General features: G+C 38.7%; 1 protein-coding gene across 6 annotated transcripts in view; it reads left to right on the top strand.

Moving 5' to 3' along the window:
- Arhgef28 (Rho guanine nucleotide exchange factor 28) overlaps window positions 1-21,505 on the top strand; it is a 285,671-nt gene that overhangs the window by 36,179 nt on the left and 227,987 nt on the right. For 5 of the 6 annotated variants that reach the window (XM_074077301.1, XM_074077300.1, XM_074077298.1 and 2 more), the window contains exon 2: window positions 11,923-11,966. In XM_074077301.1, coding sequence (XP_073933402.1) covers window positions 11,934-11,966 — 33 coding nt within the window. In that variant the 5' untranslated portion in view covers window positions 11,923-11,933. Of the gene's footprint in view, window positions 1-11,922; window positions 11,967-21,505 lie in introns of those variants that run through there. The other variant, XM_074077303.1, reaches the window with a different exon arrangement.

The following is a 21,505-nucleotide window of genomic DNA, read 5'->3' as shown; positions in this document are numbered from 1 at the left end:
ACACTCAGCAGTCTTTGGGTCAGTCTTGGGAAAATACAACTTTAGGTAAATTATTGCCTCCACTTCAACCTCTTCTTATTCCTCTAGAAGGGGTTTCTCAGTCAGAACTATCTGCCTCTTGAATCTCAAATCTTAAAATAAGCCCATGATTCCACAGAAGAAAAACAGTTTCATGATTTAATAGTTATTTTATTTTTGCCCATAAATAGTATTTTTTTACATAGTTTACTCACTTTGTTCCCCAGGATGGATGTAGATTTCTTTTGATATTTTAAAAATTCATATTCATTCTTAAAGGATAAAGCCTTGCTGCCACATAGAATAATAATAATAAAAAATGTGAGAAGCTATGAAAGAAATTCTTAAAAATATTTTAAGTAATGACAATGTCACCGGAAAATGAAAGAGAAAGGAAAAAGGAAAAGAAGAAAAAGGACCTATGGTAACCACCATCAAAAGAAGCAAACTTTAGGATGCATAAATTCTAGCAAGATTTTTGTTTTAATTTTTGAGACAAGGTCTTGCTATGTAGTCCTTGAGCTCTTTCTACTGCAACCTCTTGAGTGTTGGAATAACAGGTGTCTGCCACCATATCCTATTTGTAAGATTTTTAAAATTAGAATGTTTATTGAGATAGTTGTAAATTCACATGCAGCTATGAGAAACCAGAAAGTGATACTTTGGATATGTTTCTTGTTTCCCTCGAGAGTAACATCTTGCCAGACTACTGTAATATCTTAATCACTGTGGACATTGTTCTGTTTTAGTCATTTCATTGAGATTTTCTATTTTACTTCTACGCATCAGCATGTGTGTCTTTAAATTTCTGTGTCATTTTGACACCTGTGCAAGTTCATGTAGCCATAACCGCAGCCAAGACACTGAGCAGTTACAAAACCTTGAACTCGAATTACCCTTTCATAATCACAGTGACCTTCCCACCCCTCCACCCCTCCTGCTGTAACTCCTGGCAACCACCATTTCTAAAAATTTTTTCATTAAAAAATGTCGTACATATGTAACCTTTGGGGTTGACTTTCATCACTCAGCATGAGTTCCCAAAGTTTTATCTATGTTATTCTGTACATCAGTAGTTTGTCACTTTTTATTAATTAATAAGTGGTGTGCAGATGTTCCTTGGTATCCATGGGGGCTGGTTCCAGGACCCACCATGAATACTTGGGTGCTTAAGTCCTTTGAATAAAATGGCATGGGATTTACAAATAACCTCACTGCACATCCACCATATACTTTAAATCATTTCTAGATTACTTACAATTCTTAATGCAAGTGCATATCAATAGTTGTTCTATATTGTTTGGGGAATAATAACAAGAAAAATGTCTGTGCGTGTTCAGTACAGATGAAACCCCCGTAGGTCTAGGCACATTTTCCATATGTGGTTGATGGAACTCACAGATGTGGACCTCAGAAATGAGAGGGCCAGCTGAACATTCCTGTGGTGGGTATGCATGCACCCACGTACTAGAGTTTAACCTAGCACCTGCCCCAGGACATCTGGGCTGCTTCTAGTTTTGACCGTTTTGCTTTGTTCAGGATTTTGTGTGAAAATGATTTTTTATTTTTCCAGAGGGAAACTAGCCATTAGCACAATTACTCGTGGCAGTTGTGTGTTTAGTTTTTAAGAAATTGCCCGCTTTTCTAGAGTGGTTCTATTATTTCATGTTCCCACCAACAATGTGGGAGTGATCCAATTGTCCACCATCCCCTGGAGCATGAGTGATGCCACTCTTGCTATTCCCTGTGTTGAATGGTGTGTCTTTATATCTCATTGTGGTTTGAATTTGCATTTCCCATATGTTTACTATTCCTGTATCTTCCTTGGTGAAATGTTTGTTCCAATCTTTTGCCTGTTTTCTAATTGGGTTGTTGAGAATTCTTTTTTAGATATGTGGTTTGCAAATATTTTCTTCCAGCCTATCGCATAATCTCTCATTCTCCTCACATGGGCTTTCACAGAGCAAAAAAATTTTATTTTGATATCTAACATGCTTAAAAAATAGTTTTTACCTTGGTTTTTTTTTTTTTTTTTTTAGTTTGAACAATCCCTTGAGCATCTGATACAAATTCTAAAGAGTTGTCAGAAAAGCACACATGCACACGAAAGTTTACACCTAACTTCATGGAATCCATGGACTGACTATGTAAGGTACATTTGTGGACCATGCATCATGAATTCAGGGCTTAATTAATATTATATTAATTTCTAGCATCCCACATAAGATTCCAAGGAGAGTTATTTCCCCTCATCAGACCAAGAAGCTTACAAAATAAGAGCAAGCTTCTTAGCCTGCCTTTCATCTAGGACCTGACTCAAGTGCCCTTTTTTCAGTAATACACTCCTTGGCTTCTCCAGGAGACATTGTCAAGTTGCTACCTGGAAGTTTTGTAGACTGAACAGCTACCTCACAAGAAATAATCTTTTTCAAATGTAATTCAGACCCTTAGGCTTCAGCAAATGAATGACTTTGGGAGTTTCACATCTGCCAGTTCAGGACTCTCTAGTAGCAGGACTCTCTAGTCTGTGTGATTTATTATTTTTCTTGCTTTAACTTTATAAAAAATGGCTGAAAAGTAAGAGCATAGAAATGAGATACTGGTAAAGCATCATGGGCCTGATGAATGTGATGATCATTGGCTGTGCCCAAATACAGGGCTGTCAGTATCAGTTGGGCCTTAATTGAACTTGATAATGTGTTCCACCATGAGGGGAAAGCAAAGGAAAGCACAGGTAGGAAACACTGGAACATATGTTGTTAAATTCAGATTAGAAGGTAATGTGTAATTAGGAGTGTTATTGTTAAGTCTTTGGCAAAGTGCCCTTGCCACTATAAGTCCATTCTCTTTTGTCATTGACGTAGTGTATGTGTTTCAAGGATGGATTATGTACAAACCTACGAGGTCAATGCTGCTTGCCTCCTTACCCCCACCTCCTGAAGCTTCAGCCTTTTAAGTTCCATGCCTGCAGTCACATCTGCCTTTATGTTGAATTGCTATTCCATTTAGAGCTCCTTTGTCTCTTTCTACTTGTCTTGCTCTACCACCCTCTCCAGGTGAATGGCCCCTCCTGACATCCTTTAGCTTCTCATGGTCGTGAGTCTTATCCCAGTGGGGCTGTGAGCTCATGGTCAATAGGAGTAGTGTTGCATATGTTTTCATCTCTCTCCTGAGGCAGTCTACAGAGTGCTCTGCACATAGTACACAACAGTGAGTTGACTTTGGACCCTAAAAAGAGACTTTAGAGATCTCTTGCTAATGAGGAAATCAGTGCTTTGATGGCTTGTACCTTGCCCGAGATGCTTGAGGGACAATTGAGCTTTGTGTTGACTGTGAACAATACACTAAAGGACTCAAGAGCATAAGTAAAGTTGTAAAGGAGATGTTTAATAGATTTGGGAAAGGCTTTTTAAGGGCTTAATCACTTTGTCTATGTGCAAATATATCCTGAGAAATACAAGGGAGTGTGACAGCCTTGGTGGAACATTGTGTTAGCAGCCAACTCATGTTCCTCTTTTTACTTTATAAACATCCTCTAATTTAGGCTGAGCCATTTTAGACTGAGTGGCTCCCTTCTTCCTCCCCACCCCCACTAGTTTAAATTAGAGATCCTATTGAATACTTATTGTGTTGCTTCCTTTCTAATCTTCAGACATGGAGTTTGAGTTTACCAAATAAGTCAACTTTCCACTTAAAGCTGCTTAGACTTATGTAATTCAGGTAGGCCAACTTTAGTCTGAAACAGGTGTACTGATGTTGTCTATTCAATTTTATGTTTATTTCTAAAAATGCTGTCTCCTTACCTATTTCCAGTGTGCCAGCATCAAAGGATTTCACTGAGAAGTGGTCCTTGGAAGACTACCTTCCAAGTCTCGACTGTTCCCTCTTTCTCTAGTTAGCATCACAGATGTGTTTGGATACCAGTTCTGCTGTTGGCTAGCTGTGTGTTCTTATGCACATTGCAACTCTAAACTTTGTGCTAATTCTAAGAATAGACAGAAAATATGTGTGTGTGAGTGATCAATTGGGAAGGAGGTCATGGATACTCATGTCTGTACTGCCACATTTGATTTTCAACAGCATGGTTAAGAGTCATTTTGTCAGACACACTCAAGGACTTCCATTTTCTCTTGGGATGAGTGCTCTTATTCCTTTAATATTAAAATTATTATCTTTGAAGCTCTATCTTGTCATGACCATTCTTTTTAACTTGTTAATGGAACTCTGCTACATTTTCATTGATCAGTAGCTTCATATATAATTTAAAAGTTTTCACGTGATACTTTCCTTGATTTTATGATAAATTTTATGCTCAAAATTTTCCTCAAGCTTATTTTAAATTGATTTATATTTTATTTACACTATTTGGTAACTATAACAAATAAACAAATGACAAAAAAAGTCTGTTCATCTGCAAAGATGTAATAGCTGGAGAAAAGATGTTAACATTGAGTGGAAGGAAGGGGTAGAAGGTGAATGGAGAGGACTTTGCTTACCTAGGGTTTAATTTCATAAGATTAGTTTGTTTTTTGAATATTTTCATGTTTAGATAGCTTTTGCTTCTTTAATTACAGGGACTTAAAATAAATATTCATGTAACAAGGGCTTCCTATATATTCTGACAATCCGTGAGGACCACCTGGAATGATGTTTATAGAATATTTAGCCTAATGCTTGACATACCATGAGCTTTCCAAATGTGCTTAGTAATACCTGATATTGATAAATTTTCTTTGAACATTACTAGTCAACTGGTTCTATACAAGACATGTAAGACTTTTATAACACTATGATCATGTTCAAAGACAAAATTAAAGTCATGGGTTTTTATTTTCAATCTGTGGTAGAATATTTCATTTAGATGCACAAATATGAAAAACCCAGATTTTCATAAATTCAAGAATTGATATTTTCTGCGAGCTGAATGTCATTTTTGCTTTATTCTTTAATTAAAAAAATTAGCCTGTTTAAAATGGTCTAATACTTTTCTTTAGAGTTAACTAGCAATGAAAGATATTAGTGTATTATATATTCCTCATAATGTAAGCCAAAAATATTGTCTTTTCTATCTTGATATTCTTTTTATAATATTTTTTTACCCCTTTTGGAGATAAACTTAAGAAGTGTGGCTATGTAGTAAGGCCCAAATAATTCCCTGATGTCTGCTAGCAAGACTTTGGAAATATTTGATATTTGCTTTCCTAAGAAACAATTTTAGAAAATATAGTATGATTTTTGACAGCACTTTGGTGTGAAACATTTAGAAGTTGCAGGTGAAGAAGTCAAGCTTTAGGAAATAAAATGAAAGACAGAGCATGGCCTGTATATAGGGAAAAGCTGATGAATGTAGGCAGTTGTTAACTTGTCTGACAAATACAAACTTGTTCGCTTATTAAACTTGATGTGAAAGGAGGCACAGCATAGTTTAACATGTAGTTCTGAGAAAGAGGAGTTAATTTGGGGAAAACCCTAGTGAGAGTATAAAAATTTTAAATGTTATTCAGTTTGAATTTGTTAGTTGTATTGGGAATATTGTATATTTTCCCCAAATTATTTTCTCTGCAACTCATCTAAGAAATTCTGATAGAGATTTTAGGAGAACTTGAACTGAGGTTAAGAACTGTACTTCTTCTGGTAGAATCTCTGTATCATAGCAAAGTATTATTTTTAGCCATAAAACTTTAAAAACAATATCAAATTGATATTTTAAATAATATCAATGCAGAGAGGTAGACATTCAAGCTGAAGTGTTATAAATTATTAAATTGATTAAATCAAGGTTTAAAAAAATAATGTCACACATCTTGGTTTCAGTTAATTTTTCTTAAGGAATAAAAAAGTGATTTCTCTGAAAAACATAATAATTGCTGCTCTAAATGTTTTTCCAACTTTCTATAGTGAAAAATGGCAAAAGGTAGAGTAGGCAGGAACAATAAGGTGGAGTGGGGAGTTGGCCTTGTGCTGCTGGCAAAAGTGTGGAGGAACCCATCCGTCTTGGAGCCATGCGATGCTGGATTTTGCAATGGAGTTCAACTCACATGTGCGCCTTCTCATTGCTTAAATACAGAGCTGCTGGATAGAGCACCCATAGCCTGACAAGTGAGAAGGACCTGCTTCTTGGGGGCAACTCTTCAAAATGTTGTCCTTATTAGGTAAAAAAAGGTTAGCATGTATCTTATTTAATGTATAAACTACACTGATGCAACAGTGTATATTCCAAAACATACACAAAATGGAAAAAATTATGAAACTTAATCATGACAGTAAAGTTTTTCTGTTAATAATCTTTTTGTTCTCTCTAAAAGCAGCAGTACAAAATATGTCACTGAGAATGACTTGATGGATATGTGTCATATGTTTGGAAATGTTGGTTGGATCATTTTAATACTTTGAAACACTTCAGCTTGAATGTCTGATTCTTATCATTATTTACTTTGAAATTGATCTTAAAGTTTGTCCTAGCTGAAGAAGACACTTCATTGTGAGACAAGTGTACTCTGGCTGCATTTATAAATGAGGGACTTAGACTTCAATCCTACTCACCATGCAAACATTTCTTACTTAAATGTGGCTAGTGAAGAAAGCCTCATCTTCCCCATGGCAATCAATTCTTCTTACAAATGAATTAGAAAAAAACCAAGCAAATAAACAACAAAAAAAATCCCACCCATGCAATGCTCCCTTTGGAAGATTAAGAAAAAATGGATCAGAAACTCTTTTTTTCCCCTAAAATTTACAGGAGGCAGATGAGAGGGCTGCCATGGGTACCTACTTTGAAAAATTTTGCAACAAATTCACAAAACAATGGTCATGTGTACAAATATGCTTTTTCAAAATGTTCTTTCTGTGGCATGTACTATGTATAGTCTTTAGAAATACACTTCTTTTTCACTTATTAAAATGTCACTCCTTTCTTGAAGGGACAGAGTATCTATTTGAAAACAATACACAGGTTCTGTAAAAAGTATCTGGTATGAATAGTCACCTTCATCTCAGCAATTCCAGCAAGTTTAGAATACTTCTATTTTTGTTAAGAGAAAATTGTGTGGTACATGTTTTCAGTTTGCCAACTTCTAAAAGTACTGGGTCACAAGATAACATAGTCCAGTGTGGTAAAGATTTGTATAGCAATTTCTTTCTCTTTATAGAATTTGTAAAGATTTGACCACGCTAAATGCTTAGTTCTGTAAAGTTAGCCATGTTGACTGGTTAGTGTCTTGTAGACCTGTGTGTGCTTTTGACTTCACGTTCTTTGTTGCAGTACCTTGTCTGTGAATGACAAAGTGGATAAATCTCATGTGTAGTGCTTTAAGACTTATCAGAGCAGCTGCCTTATCAGTGGTTGGACTTGAACGGTTTTCCTGTAAAACATTTTTTTATTACAGAAGTAATTCACACTTTAGAATAAGACTCCATGTTCTCACCAAAAGTGGGTGGAGATTTTTTGTGTATATGTATTTTATTACCATAGAAAAAACTAGTGCCAGGTATGGTGGTCAGTGTCTATAACCCAGCACTCAGGAGGCAGATGCAAGAGGGTGGTGAACTTGAGGCCAGTCTGGGCTTCATAGCAAGACCCTGTCTTTAAAAAACCAAGGACTGGGGATGTAGCTCAGTGGTACAGCACTGGGCAGACCCTGGGTTTGATCCCCAGCACTGCAAAATAACCAACCAAATAAACCATAATAGTAAAACCATAACTTGAATTGTGGAAAGTACCTGTATTTTGGTCTAAGTGTATAATAAACTTCCATACCATTTAATTGGTTATGACATACCCATTTCTTAAAATGAAGGAATTCATTTTTTAGTTACTTGAATTTATTTTTGTGTACATTTTCAACCATTGTAGTTACTTTTGCTGTTAAGCAGAAAGCATCAAAAGGTCTGCTCATTTTATCATTGAGTTTGGTGATATTTTGCAAAGGAATGGAATTGGACCCAGCATGGCTGTAAACATGATGGAAAGTTGCTAAGAGCTTGAGGTACAGCCTATGTTTAGAGTGAGGGTTATGGTCAATGCTAGTGGATATGAATTCATATTTTAAATGCTTTCTTGATCACTTAGAATGTTGAGGTCATCAACTTGTCAGTGCTTTTAGACTACTCATTATTTTTATTTCCTTGTGTGGCTGGCACACAACTCAAATTCTGTCATATTCTTGTTAGTATTACTTTATTTGAGGTTTCTTTCCCAGCCTCTCAAAACCATTGGTCCCATTGGTGAAGTTAGTTTCATTAGAAATTGTTACCAGTCATCTGTAAGCCCACTGCAGCAGTCCACATAAGGGTCCACCGGGCATGATATGTAGGAAGCAAGGGCTGAGAGGGGCCCTGCTGTCAAGCGCTTGGCTTTGCATGACCCTTGGTTGATGCTCAAGATGGTTGATGGAGTGTCACTTGTGACCTTGGAGGCTCTCATGGCAGCATGTGAATGAAGTATTAGTAAAGCCACTTTATTTAAATGGTTTCAGATGAAATAAATAGCAATAGAACTTTTCATATTCCCTCCCTTGCCAAGGGCATCCTCTGCTATGTGGTGCTATGTGCCTGCCTGCTTGGGAGAAGTCCCCAAAGTGTTGCGATGGAGCTGGGGCCTGTGATCCAGAGTCAGGCTGGGCCTGATGAGCAGAACCTGGTGGAGAGCCTGTGGTGGGGAGGAGCATGGCTGGAGGGAGGCAGTAATGAGGGGTAGATTCTCCCTGCTGCTCCCATGCAGAATTCTCATGTGGCCGCTCTTTTCTCTCTCCCAATCTTTAGTTCTTTGCTCAGCTGGAGCTCCTTGGGAGCCAGACTGCTTACTGCTCATCTTTGTGAATTCTCACCCACAAGGGGTGTTCAATAAATGCTGCTGGCTCTTTAATTTCTGACCAGAAACCCAGTTTGTGGGTGCTATTTTTTTTTTTTTTTTGGTGGTATGGGGTTTGAACTCAGGGCCTCATGCTTGCTAGGCAGGTGCTCTACCATTTGAGCCACTCTGTTAATGTTAACCCTTTTTGGGGGGTATTTTTTTTTCTTTTATTTATATGTGCATACAATGTTTGGGTCATTTCTCCCCACTTCCCCCACCCCCTCCCTTATCCCCTACCCCCTCCATCTCCCCCCCACCCCCCCTCCCACCCTACCCCCTCGCTACCAGGCAGAAACTATTTTGCCCTTCTCTCTAATTTTGATGAAGAGAGAGTATAAGCAATAATAGGAAGGACCAAGGGTTTTTGCTGGTTGAGATAAGGATAGCTCTACAGGGAGTTGACTTGCATTGCTTTCCTGTACATGTGTGTTACCTTCTAAATCAATTCTACTCAAACTAACCTTTTCTGTAGTTCCTTGTCCCCTTCTCCTATTGGCCTCTGTCGCTTTAAAGTATCTGCATTAGTTTCTCTGCATTGAGGGCAACAAATGCTATCTAGTTTTTTGGGTGTCTTACCTATCATCATACCTCTTTTTGGGGTATTTTTGAGATAGAGTCTCAAGAATTATTTGCTTGGGCTGGCTTCGAACCACAGTCGTCCTGATCTCTGCCTCCTGAGTTGCTAGGATTACAGGCATGAGCCACTGGCACCCAGCCTTGTGAATGCTACTTTAAAAAGTATTTTTTTAATTTAAAATTTTGGCACAGTATACTTAATGTAAACTTTATCATCTTAACTATTTTCAGTGTACACATCAGTAGTGTTAAGGACATTTACTTTATTGTGCAGCAATCACCCTCATCCATCTCAGAACACTTTTCATGGTACAAAAAGTGAAATCCTGAGTTCATTAAAATCCATTGAGGAAAAATCCTCCCCTCCCCTTCTCCTAGGAGCCAGCATTCTCCTTTCTGTTTCTGTGAGTGTGGATACTCCAAGCACCTCAGATATCTGCAGTCTTACAGTGTTTGTCTTTTCTGTCTGGCTTATTTCACCTAGGATAATGTTGTTAAGTTTCATCCGTGCATGGCATGTGTCAGAATTTTATTCCTTTTTAAGACCAAACAACTTTCCATTGTATGGAATGCTAATTCATCCATCTCTTCATAGACACTTCTGTGTGCTATTTTTCTTTCTTTTTTTGTGGTGAGACTGGGGTTTGAATTCAAAGCTGTGTGCTTGTTAAACAGGTACTCTACTGCTTGAGCAGCACCTCCAGTCCATTTTGCTTTGGTTATTTTGGTGATGGGATCTCTTGAACTATTTGCCCAGGTTGGCCTCAAACTGTGATCCTCCCAATCTCAGCCTTCCAAGTTAGCTAGGATTACAGGCATGAACCTGTTTGAACTCAGGCCTTGTGTTTAGCATTCTACCACTTGCACCATACCCCAGTCCTTTTTTTATTTTTCAGATAGTTTCTTGTGCTTTTGCCTGGGGCCAGCCTTGGACTGTGATCTTCCTATCTCTGCCTCTTAAATAGTTGAGATTACAGGTATGAGCCACCATATCTGGCTTGTTTGTTGAGATAGGATCTTACTAGCTTCTTTTGCACGGGCTGGCCACGAATTGCAATCCTATTGGTACCTCCCAAGTAGCTGGGATTATAGGTGTGAGCCAGCATGCTTGGTTCTTCTGTTTGCTATTTTTAAAGGGCTAGCACATGCAGGGGCAACTGGCAAAAAGGTTGGTTGGCTTGGCAGTGGATAGCACCCCCTATTGTGGTTATGGGGCTGAAGTGTGTGGCCTCTACAGAAGAGAGGCACTAAAATTGTCTTATCCTTGTACCTTGTGCATCTGGACAAAAGTAGATTGTGACCTTGGAGTTACTTGTGAGGCGAGTGATGAATTGAGGCCAGGCTTGAACTTGCATATGTTGCCTTTCCTTGGCTTCCTGAGATCCTCCATCCTGGGAGAGGTCACTGGGGTAATGTACAAGGTGACCAGTTTTCCTTATGTGTGTAAAGAATAGAGGTGGGGCTGGGGATGTGGTTCAGTGGTAGAGCACCTGCCCAGTAAGTGCAAGGTCCTGAGTTTAAGCCCCAGTGCCACTTAAAAAAAAAGTAAAAAATAGAGGTGGAAACTAGTGTAAAAGAATGTATTATAAATAATATAATATAATAAAATATAATATATACATTACCTATTCATATTCTTTTTACTTTGCCTTACATACTATAATGAGCATGTGAGCAATTTTTGAGTGTATAATTCTGCATCATTAAGTACAGTCGTACTGTTGTGCAGCCATCACCACATCTATCTCCAGGAATTTTTAAATCATCCCATAGGAAAGCTCTGTACTCATTAAACAATAATTCCAACCCCTGGCCACCTCTGTTTTACTTTCTGTCTCTATGAGTTTAACTATGTAGGTACCCTGTATAAACGGAATTACACTGCATTCGCTCTTTGTCAAATGGCTTATTTTACTTAGCATAATGTCTTTAAGGCTCATGCATGTTGTAGCATGTGTGAGAATGTTTTTCCTTTTCAAGGCTGAATAGCATTCCATGGCATATGTATACCATGTGTTGATTTTCCATTATCCTGTTGATGGACATTTGTGTTTCCCCTTTTGGCTATTGTGACTAGTGCTGCTATGTACACGGATGTCAAACATCTGTTTAGTCTTCGCTTTTTATTCTTTGAGTGCGTAACCAGAGATAAAATTGCTGAATCAAATGGGAATTGCATGCTTAATTTCTGAGGCCCTGCCATACTGTCTTCTGAGGGAGAATATTTTATATATGAGTAGCATTTCATTCTTTTATTCTCTCCCCCACACCACCCCTCCACACTAGGGACCAAACTCAGGACCTCCCACATGCTAGGCAGCACAGTACCACTAAACTCCACCGCCAGCCCTCCTTTATTTCATTATAATGCAGCTTTCCTGCTGAGTTCATTCCTCCCTCTGTGGTCCACAGAGAGCTCTGCCTGCTGCTCACGGGACTCCTGCAGTAACCATTGTCATTTATTGTCTTCATTGCAGATGTGGAAGCCATGGAGCTGAGCTGCCGTGAAGTTCCTCTTTATGTAAGTCCCTAAGTACTGGGCTTCAGGGCCAAGTGGCCCTTTCTTAACTCAAAACCATGTGACTGAAGTGGGAGAAATGTTTTGCTTGCTGTTGACTGGAGTCTTTTCAGAAACAACACACTGAGCACTACTGTCTCTAGTTCAAGTATCGCATGGAGCCTTTTAAAACTGGCTGGCTCCTGTTTCCAAAGTCTGGGCTTTAATTATATTTTCTTGAGTAATTTTTTAACTGTGTAATTTCTGGACTCAGAAGTGCTCAGTTCACTTCCGTGGATGATTTTTTTGAACATATTACTTATGATAATATCCTGATAAAAGTCAATGTATCTTTCTGTGGGGATGGTTTGGTGATCTTGGTATTAACCAGAAGCATGGACAAATTGCTGGGACATGTACAGAAGAAATTGTGAGTTGGAGGAAAAGATGCTCTGTGCTGAAGAAGGATTCTGTTTCTGAGAACAGTTCTTGGTGCATCAGAGATGTGACTGACTGTCTCCTCATTCACAAAACAGCAGGTGGACTAATGTTTCTTTTTTCCTTGGGAAGGAGCTGTGTTGAGGGGTGGTGGGCAGGTGGGTGTGAATGTGTGGGGGAACCATGGTTAGAACAAATTATTAAGGAACCAGAAAATATTTAATCAGAAGCTTCAAGTGATGAAAATATATTCATCCACCTCCATACTTCATTACCAGTTAACCTGTGCATCCTACCCCACCCCCCACCCCCAACCTCACTCCCTTCTACACATACTACACAGACTACCCTATTCTCTGGAGACAGACAAGATAATAAAATAAATGGATTATAGAATAATAAAAAAGCTGCTTTCTGGGTTACCCAAGGGTCTGTAGCACTACATCTAGATTGTGATTTATAGGTCATAAAATGTATTCTGAGCCCAACCATAATTAAAGATAAAAAAGACCAGCTCAAGGCTAAACTGTAAAGTACTCCCAAGTCTTACTGCTACCTTTTGTGTGTCTGCCTCCTCCTTAGCTATACTTACACCACACTGGTTCCCTATCTCCACAGAGACAAGTCCCCCAAACCTAATCATTATATAAAACCTCTTAGCTAATCACTATCCAGGTATAGTTGTTTTGAATATAGACCTACCAGATCAAGACTAGACGAGGGGAAGAGCCAGTATACATGACCAAAATGAACCAAATAAGTAGAAACACACAAAAGTTTTTCTACTTATTAAAAGTATACTGATTAGAATAAAATAAAAAGTACAGGAGTGTTAAGAAAATAAGTCATATCTCACCCCATATAGTTATATTAAAGTAATATATAATTAATTCTAAGGTATAAATTCTTTCTCTTATTTTATTTCTGAAAGTGGGATGTTCTTATATTCACTGTGTACTCCTCCAGATTCTTTATCTATGCATCTGTGATATTGGCCACAGTTGTTCATATTGTCACTTCAGTGTACTTATGCTCCCTGTTTATATTACCTGAATTAATTGCTTTCAAAATGATTTCACTGTGATTTGGCATTAGAGGCAAAGTTATTGTGTGCACAGGAATATGTGGAAAGAGCAGCTTGATGACTGATAAAAATCTATGTATAAATTAATTTAGAAGAGCTCATTTGGTAAATATAAGATTGTAGGTAATTAAATATGTCATACTTGTCATTTTTCTTTTTTAGTGGATTATAAAATGCATATTATAATTGACAGTATCCTAGATTAGATGAAATACATTAAATATATTTAACATAACTCACTTTTCCTATCTGTGTGGATTGTACCCTGCTTTCTTCATTTAACATGTTATGTCAAAATTTTTGCATACTAGCTTAAGCCAATCTGGCCATTTGGCCTTATCCAGGAAAAAGTCAGTGGGGGGAAGGGGGAGGGTCATAATGAAAACCAGTCTTAAACCAAATCCTACCAAAGGAGCAGTTTGCTTCTATACTTTGGGGGAGTGCCTCCTTTCTGCCCTCCATCGTCTTCAGAGGTTTCATAAATACATTTGGTCCCCTGATTTGTGGACTTTGCAACCACAGATTCAACCAACCCCAGATTGAAAATATCCAGGGAAAAATTGTATCTGTTCTGAACATGCACAGACTTTTTCTTGTCATTATTCCCTAAACAATACAGTATAATGACCATTTACATAGGTATTTAAATTGTATTAGGTGTTGTAAGTAACCTAAGGACGATTTAATGTGTGTAGGTTACATGCAAACGTGCCATTTTATATGAGGCACTAAGCATCTGTGAATTTTGGTATCTGTAGGGTTTCTGGGAACCAATCCCTTGTGGACACCCAGGGAAGAATATATTCACTTCTAGTTCATTAATATTTTTCCTTATTTATATGATTATGTTTTGTATATATATGATTGTAAAAAGATAGTTCTAAGCTAAAAAATACTGAAACCTCATGTCTAATCTCATCATGGATTATAAACACTGTTGACATTTTGATATTTATTCTTCAGAGATTTAGCTATAATTGTGTTGAATTTTATCATGGATCCTTTTGGCATTCATTTCAATGGTATAATATTGTCTTATTTGACTGTAATATGTTGTTTCTCTTAATTTTGATGATGTTCTGTGCCTCTGAAAATCTTAGCTGCTATGACTGTTTTTTTGGAAAAAACAAACTGAAACAACTCCGGCAAGTGTATAATTCTCAAATGTGAACAGCCCATAGTATATTTGGATGCTATCTGAAAATTATACAATATTACTATGCGTAATTGTTTACAGATGCCAAGAAAAATCTCATAACCCTTTTTAAAATAAACAGATTAATACAATTTGTCTCAGAGAGAATTAGATCACTTAAATGGGTCAATAATCCCAAAGGAATAAAAGTTGGTAGAAATTATTCCAGTCTCTACTCACCAGAACAGGGCACCTTGTTTAGATGGGTTTACTTTTATTCCTTTGACTATGATCTGTTTTGATTGAATTCTTGTAGCATTCTGAGTTAAATGCCTCTCTGTTTCTATTTTTGTGTCACTAGAGAGAACCCTTTCTAAAGATGACAGAGAGATCTTTTTATACTTGTAGATAATCTATGGGTAAAAATTTTTTTTAAATCCTCATTATTTTGCTTAAAAATTTCTTCTTTTGTGTCCTGCAAAGGGCTGAACTGTTAGGTCTTCTTGGAGGATGGGGGTTGAATTCTGGAAGCATGTTTTTCTCTTTGTTCTCTTCTTATTTTTTGTTGTGTTTAGTTTTTCTTTTCTTTTTTTTTTTTCTGCTTACTAGCAGTTATAGTTTGTATTATTTTTAGTTTCTATGTTGCATTTTCATGCTGTGTTGGCTTTGTTGTGCCCATAGTTTCATAGAGGTAATCTTTTATGTTTTCTTGTGAAACCAAAGCCAGAACTTAAAATTGTTTTTCTGTTCTCCCAGCAATCTGTTTCAGAAGTAGGGGAAGTCTCTGATTCTGTCTCTTTTGCTATTCAATTTTTTTTGAGGGGGGGTAACTTCTATTTGCTTACTTTAGGAGACTCTTAGTCTTGGGGCTATAGGAGTATTCCTGAACTCAGCCACAGATTCACTATATTATTATTATTATTATTTTAAATGTGGTAACATGGCCCACTGTACTGCTGCTGCAGGAAAAGAGAAACACAGATTATAATAAGATCAGAGAAGAAGCAGGGTTGGTGGGACTGGCATCAGAGAGTTTTATAATGTTGATTTGTAGGACTTAGGGATGTGAGCATTGCAAATCCAATTTACAGCCTCTTAGCAGCTTCCTGCATCTGTGCTTCAAGGGCTCCTGCAGGAGCAGCTCTGGAAGGCTAGGTTGTTCTCACCAGAAAAAATAACAGAGGCGGGAGTCTGCTTTGAGAACTCAGCTTCGTTTTCATATTACATGGTCACCTGGCATCGGGAGGTGTGTTTTAAACTAAGATGTAGTGGACCCTAAAAAAGAAGTGTGAAAAGGAGGGGAATGCAAATTAGAATCAGGGTAGCTGACTCTCTCTCTCCTTTTTTTCTCTCCTAAGACAAGGACTGGCTACGTAGCCCAGGTGTCTTCCAATTGTCTATCCTCCTCCTTTCCTGCTTCAGCCTCCCCAGTGCTGGGATTGCAGGCAAGCTCCACCATGCCTTGCTTTGTTTTTTCTTATTTTCTAGTCTGTACATAAAAATAGGAAGCAAGGACAGTTCAAAAAGACAGATTTTGATTACTGTGTATTAAATTTTGAGAGAGGAAGAGATTCTGCACTCATGAGTAATTGCATTTTTGAAGGTGAATGTCCTGATTACTTTCTGTATTATATTTTCTCTAAATTTTTATGAGTCAAAGAGTTAAAATAAATGTTTTACTTATTTACTCATCTAAGAACGTCCTTTTTATGTTAGTTATGTTTAAATGTAGATATGAATAAAACAAAAACTCTTTAAGAAATTGTTGGTTTCAGAGATTTTCTTCCTACTAAAATGGTCTTATTTTAAATATTATTTAATATTTGTTCATTATAAAAAACATAATGAGTGAAATTGTCAAGAATAAAAGAAAGATTACTTGAAATTCTACTTCTGAAAGAACTTGCATCAGTATTTTGGTGACAGTCCTTTCAGGAATTTGTTTTACACACACACACACACACACACATACAATGTTTCATACATGGAATCATATAGAAAAGCTGTTATCATCTTGGACAGATTTATCCCTTCTCTCCATTTCATATCTCCCCTTTCTGTCCTCCCAGGTAATTCTTACTGAAAAGCATCACCTGCTGCTATGGTTCTCAAGGGCACGTGTCCCCTGTGAACTTTCTGGAAATGTATCTTCTCAGACCTTACCCCAGCCCTACTGAGTCAGACACTCTGTAGGTGGAGCCCAGCAAGAAAACACGCCAGTGATTCTGATGTACTCCGAAGTCTGAGCACCACTGAGTTTGGTGTAAACCTTTCCATACTCATCTAGTCACACACACACACACACACACAGAGAGAGAAATAACGCTTTAATAGAAATAACTTTAAAAAAAAACAACCTGGATCATATTATGTGGACTTCTGTATGTTTTCCAACTCAGCAATCCTTTTGAACTCCTCCAAGCATAGCTCTCATTTCTTCTTTTTAATGAGTGGATTTGGATCAAACTACATTCCTGTTGGTCTTTGTTTTGGTTCTTGGCAACTGGGAGCAGTTATTCACCAGATATCCTTGTCTGTATGTCCTTGTATACTGATGCCTTCATCTCTATGGGTTAGATTCCCAGAAGTGGAATTGCTGGATAAAGGATGTACCTATTTCAAATTTTCAATGGATTGCTTTGCAAGTGGAACATACTGCTTTTTTTTTGGCTATGCTGGGGTTTGAACTTGGGGCCTTGAGCTTGGTTGGCAGGTGTTTTACCTCCTGAGCCATGCCTTCAGCCTAATAGTTTATGTTTTATTCAACAACTTTCAGGAATATTTAATGTCTAGTTTTTTTTAGCTTTAATAGCTATAATTATAAAACCATCATTGAGGAAATGAACTTTCACTTTTCAAAGCAAAGTATTATGTTACATTTTGTACATTGATTTAGTTTATAAGAATATATATATAAAAAAGAAATTTGCTTGCTTTGGCCATGGTGTTTCATATCTGCTGTTTCTCAAATTTTGGCTATATGAGCAACTAATCCATAGAGATTTTGATAACATCTGCACAGGGTGCACCCACGAGCCATTGTGTGTGGACTCTTGCTGTCTTTCACCCTGTGCCATATTGCACGGAAGTGAATTATGGCAACTGACTGAGAAGAATGAAATAATTTCTTTTTCTGGAGTCTGCAAATTGTATAAGTGATTGGGCATTGGAGTTTTTGTTTCAGTAACGTGTTGCCAGCTGGATCTAGGCTGCTGCCCTATTCTCTTCACATTTTGTGTTTATATTATTCTTTTATTCTGAGTCACAGTAACCTGTTGTGTTTGTCCCAAGGATGCTGGGTTCACTGTGTATCTTAGTTGAAGTGTAATCTGATGTTTCAAAACATGGTCCATGCTTAGGTGGCTGAGCTAAATCCTCCCCACTTCAGCCTTTCCTATTTTCTGGGTCTTGGTTTTGGTGTAGCTGTCTTGACTACTGGGTCAAACATGTTCCCCTAGGTCCCAGCCTTCTGGAGGTTGGCCTGAGGATAGGTCCCTGGTGGTCTGGGTAGACTCTTTAAGTCCCAGGGCCATTTCCTAACTGAGGGAAGCAGCTTCCTATTGAGGGTCTAAGTGACTTAGTGGCTTTGTTCTGTGCTCAACTGGCAGACGCCTCCTTCTGGACTCCTGCAGAGTCCCAGTGGCTTCTGGTTCCTGCTGGAGGAAATCCTGTCCTCCAGACATGCCCCTTTTCCATTTGTGGCTTTGTATCCCTGCTGAGCAGCCTGAGACTGGCCTCTCCTGACCAACAGGCCAGAGTCTTTGTTTGTGAGGGCACAGTGGAGTCCTTTGCCATGAGGAGGGAAGAGGAATTTACTTGACTAAGTTAACTCAGTGGGTTTGGGACTGTGGATTCTCTACTGCTACATTGAAAATCATAGAATAATTTTTGCTTGGTAAGTTTGTTAGCATTAGATCCCTCAGTTGATTAAAGTGACTTCCCCCTCCCCCATTGCTCTGTCATCACAACTCCATTTCCTTAGGTACTCAAAGGTGCCATTTTGGCCTTTCCTGCTCTGCAGTCTCCCTTGAGTTTTCCAACATGAAAATGGCATCATTTCCTGAAACTTAAAGTGTCTCACTTTTCTCACTTTGTTCTGCTGGAGGACATTGCTGGTCATGTAGTCTCAGTAAACCTGACCTTCTCATGCTCACTTGCTCACAAAAGCCTGGGCCCCAAAATTTACCATTGTTTGGCCTGCAAGCTCCCCAGCTCGGGTTAATAGAGAAGTGGCTTTTCCTTTCTACTGGCTTAACTTGCCCTTTTCCTACCCTCTCTGGTTGGCCTTGCTTTTTATCTCCTTGCCTTTTCCCCTGTTTGCCTCCCAGGGCAGTGAATTCCAAAGGAGCATGCTCTAGTCATAGAGCAAAGAAGACCATGGTGACTATTTTACTCTGCTTGGCCAGCAGCCACAGAGATCAACTGTACTGTCTTGAGCTCTTCAGCTGTTGCAAGAGATGGCAGGAGCAGAGGGGAAAAACTCCTTCACAGATTCCAGCACAAACTTTGACATAGAAACTTTCTATAAATCTTTCACTAGTTTTATCTCTGTCCAAATTCCCGAAGAAACAGTGCCCTTCACAGCACCATGCATTTCAGGGTGCTCCCTCCTATCATCACTGAGAGGACAAGCTTTTTGGGAAAGGTCACGAAAGTAAAATGCAGAGCCCCAGGAAACTGCAGGAAGAAGTGGCCCCGGTGCCTATCTTTGAAGGAATTTTTTTGTGGGTGTGGGTTTGAGGTTCTGTCAGTACCAAGTGTTAAAGTCTGATATTGCCTTATTTTCCAATTTTAGTGACAGCCAATTTGGGAGTAATGTGTAGTCTTGTATTTTTAATAAAGAACTTGGAATCACTGATTTTTGTTTTTTGTTTCATTTTTAACCATATATTACCATCTAGGATTTTAGACCTGCAAGGAGTTTAGACCTGAGAGATATAAGTTAGAGTATTTGCTGGGAGAAGAACTCTTAGTGGAAGAATAAGTTGTGATCCAATTAAAATATTTTATTTACATATTCTTAAAAGGCAGCTCTTCTAGAAAGAGTGATAGTAGCTACACTACCTTATCAATAATTCCTCCTCCCCCAAAGGTGTGCATGGCTCGGATAAATAGACTTAGTTGTGCCTTTTCCTTCCTATAACTTGACACAGTATGGCCTTAACCTTGTTATTTTTATTGACACTGATCTTATGAAGATCACTCTTTTTTTTTTTTTTCCTTCTTTAAGGTGTCTTTTTTCTTAAGTCTCCATGTAGTGACATGCATTGTAACAGCGCAGAGTGACAAAGAGTCCCAGGCTCCTTCCAGTCCACTTGGCAGTGGGGACACAATGAGGAGGTCAACAAGTAACAGTGAGCATTTCAGTAGTGCTGTGTGTCAGGACAACACAACACTATACTATTGTATTGTGTTGCAATTCTAGAGAATGGTTTGTGTGTGTGTGTGTGTGTGTGTGTGTGTGTATGTGATTAGGGAGAGGGATTGGGATCCCTTGGAGAGGGTCCTAGCAGAGAGATTAGAAAGCACAAAGGCCCTGAAAGTATAAATGAACTTCACATATTTGAGGGACAGCAACAGGCCACTGTGGCTAGTGCGTTGTGAGGGAGAGGAGAGGAGACAGGTCAGAGGTGTGGGGGTGCAGATCGAGAATGGCTTACTGCCCAGGTAACACATGGGAAGTGGTGGGGCTGATCTGATTTATACTGAAAAGAGCCCCTTAGGAGCCGTGTGTCCTTCAGGCTCCCTTCGGAGTAGTCTCTGTGTGCTGCCATGTGGCTTTTCCTCGGGGACCCTCTCTCCTCCTCTGCTTCTAGCCCAGCTCATCCCTTCTTATTCTTATTCCCACTACAACTCCTTCTTGAGGATGCCCACGCATGGCCTTGACCTCTGTCCAGGTGGCCTCTTTGTCCAGTCAGCTTGTTAGCCATTACTGCTCAGTTATCCAGCCTTGACTTTGAATCCAGATGGCGGTATTTTAAAATGTTTTCAAATTTGCTTCTAAAGCAGCCCCTTTCCTAGCTTTCTGGCTCTGTCACCATACACCATTCTCCAGGAATTCCACTCAAAGTCTGAGTTTTCCTGATTCTTTGCCCTCTGTGCTCATAGTTGAACTGTCCTCAGGACCTGCTGATGCCCAGGGTTATAAATAGAAAAGTTTAAAAATTAAAATACCATTAATACTAGCATTCATATTAAAGTAGGGCAAATTATTCAGAGCAAAATAGAAAGTTGGGTCCAATGAAACAGCTTAAAAAATAATTTAAATGCCTCCCTTATATGCCAAAATGTACTGTACAGCCTTTAATGGGTTCTTACTTAATTTTTGCCCTGTAGAATTTTTGTGCAATCAATATAATTAGCCCCACTCCCTTCCCTGTGAGGTAGGGATTGCTCCTTTCCATTTACAGATAAGGAATGAGGGATGGTGTTCCTTCATCAGCATTTACTTCCTCAGGGACTGGCAACTGTGACTGTCACAGATCTGAATGAATTATGGAGTCTGATGAATGAGGATGGAACTTCACTTGAACCCCACCATTTCTGTTCTCAGTCCAGAGCGTTTGTGTTTCCAACCCGATTCATCTGAACACAGATTGTCACTCTTCATTAGATTGCAATACCTTCTGATACCAGTGCAACTGGAGTCATTCAGTAAACATTTGTTGATTGAATTTCTGGGCAGTCATTGAAGGGAGGTAGGCTTGTTCTCTGACCCTCTATAAGATCATCCCGGGTAGTGGTTGTGGCCATTGGGGTAGGGTCCAGTCAACAACATGACTGAGAATTAAAGATGGCTCTTGGGCATCTGTGTGGGATTTAGAGTGCCACTGCAGCAGATGCTCCAGCTATACTCTCTTCTCTCAGCTCCTTGTGGGCGCCATGCTTCTGCCTACCCAGAAGCAT

Source organism: Castor canadensis, chromosome 6 (assembly GCF_047511655.1).
Source record: "Castor canadensis chromosome 6, mCasCan1.hap1v2, whole genome shotgun sequence".
In the NCBI taxonomy this organism is placed as follows: Eukaryota; Metazoa; Chordata; class Mammalia; order Rodentia; family Castoridae; genus Castor; species Castor canadensis.
This window is presented reverse-complemented; position numbering and strand designations above follow the sequence as displayed.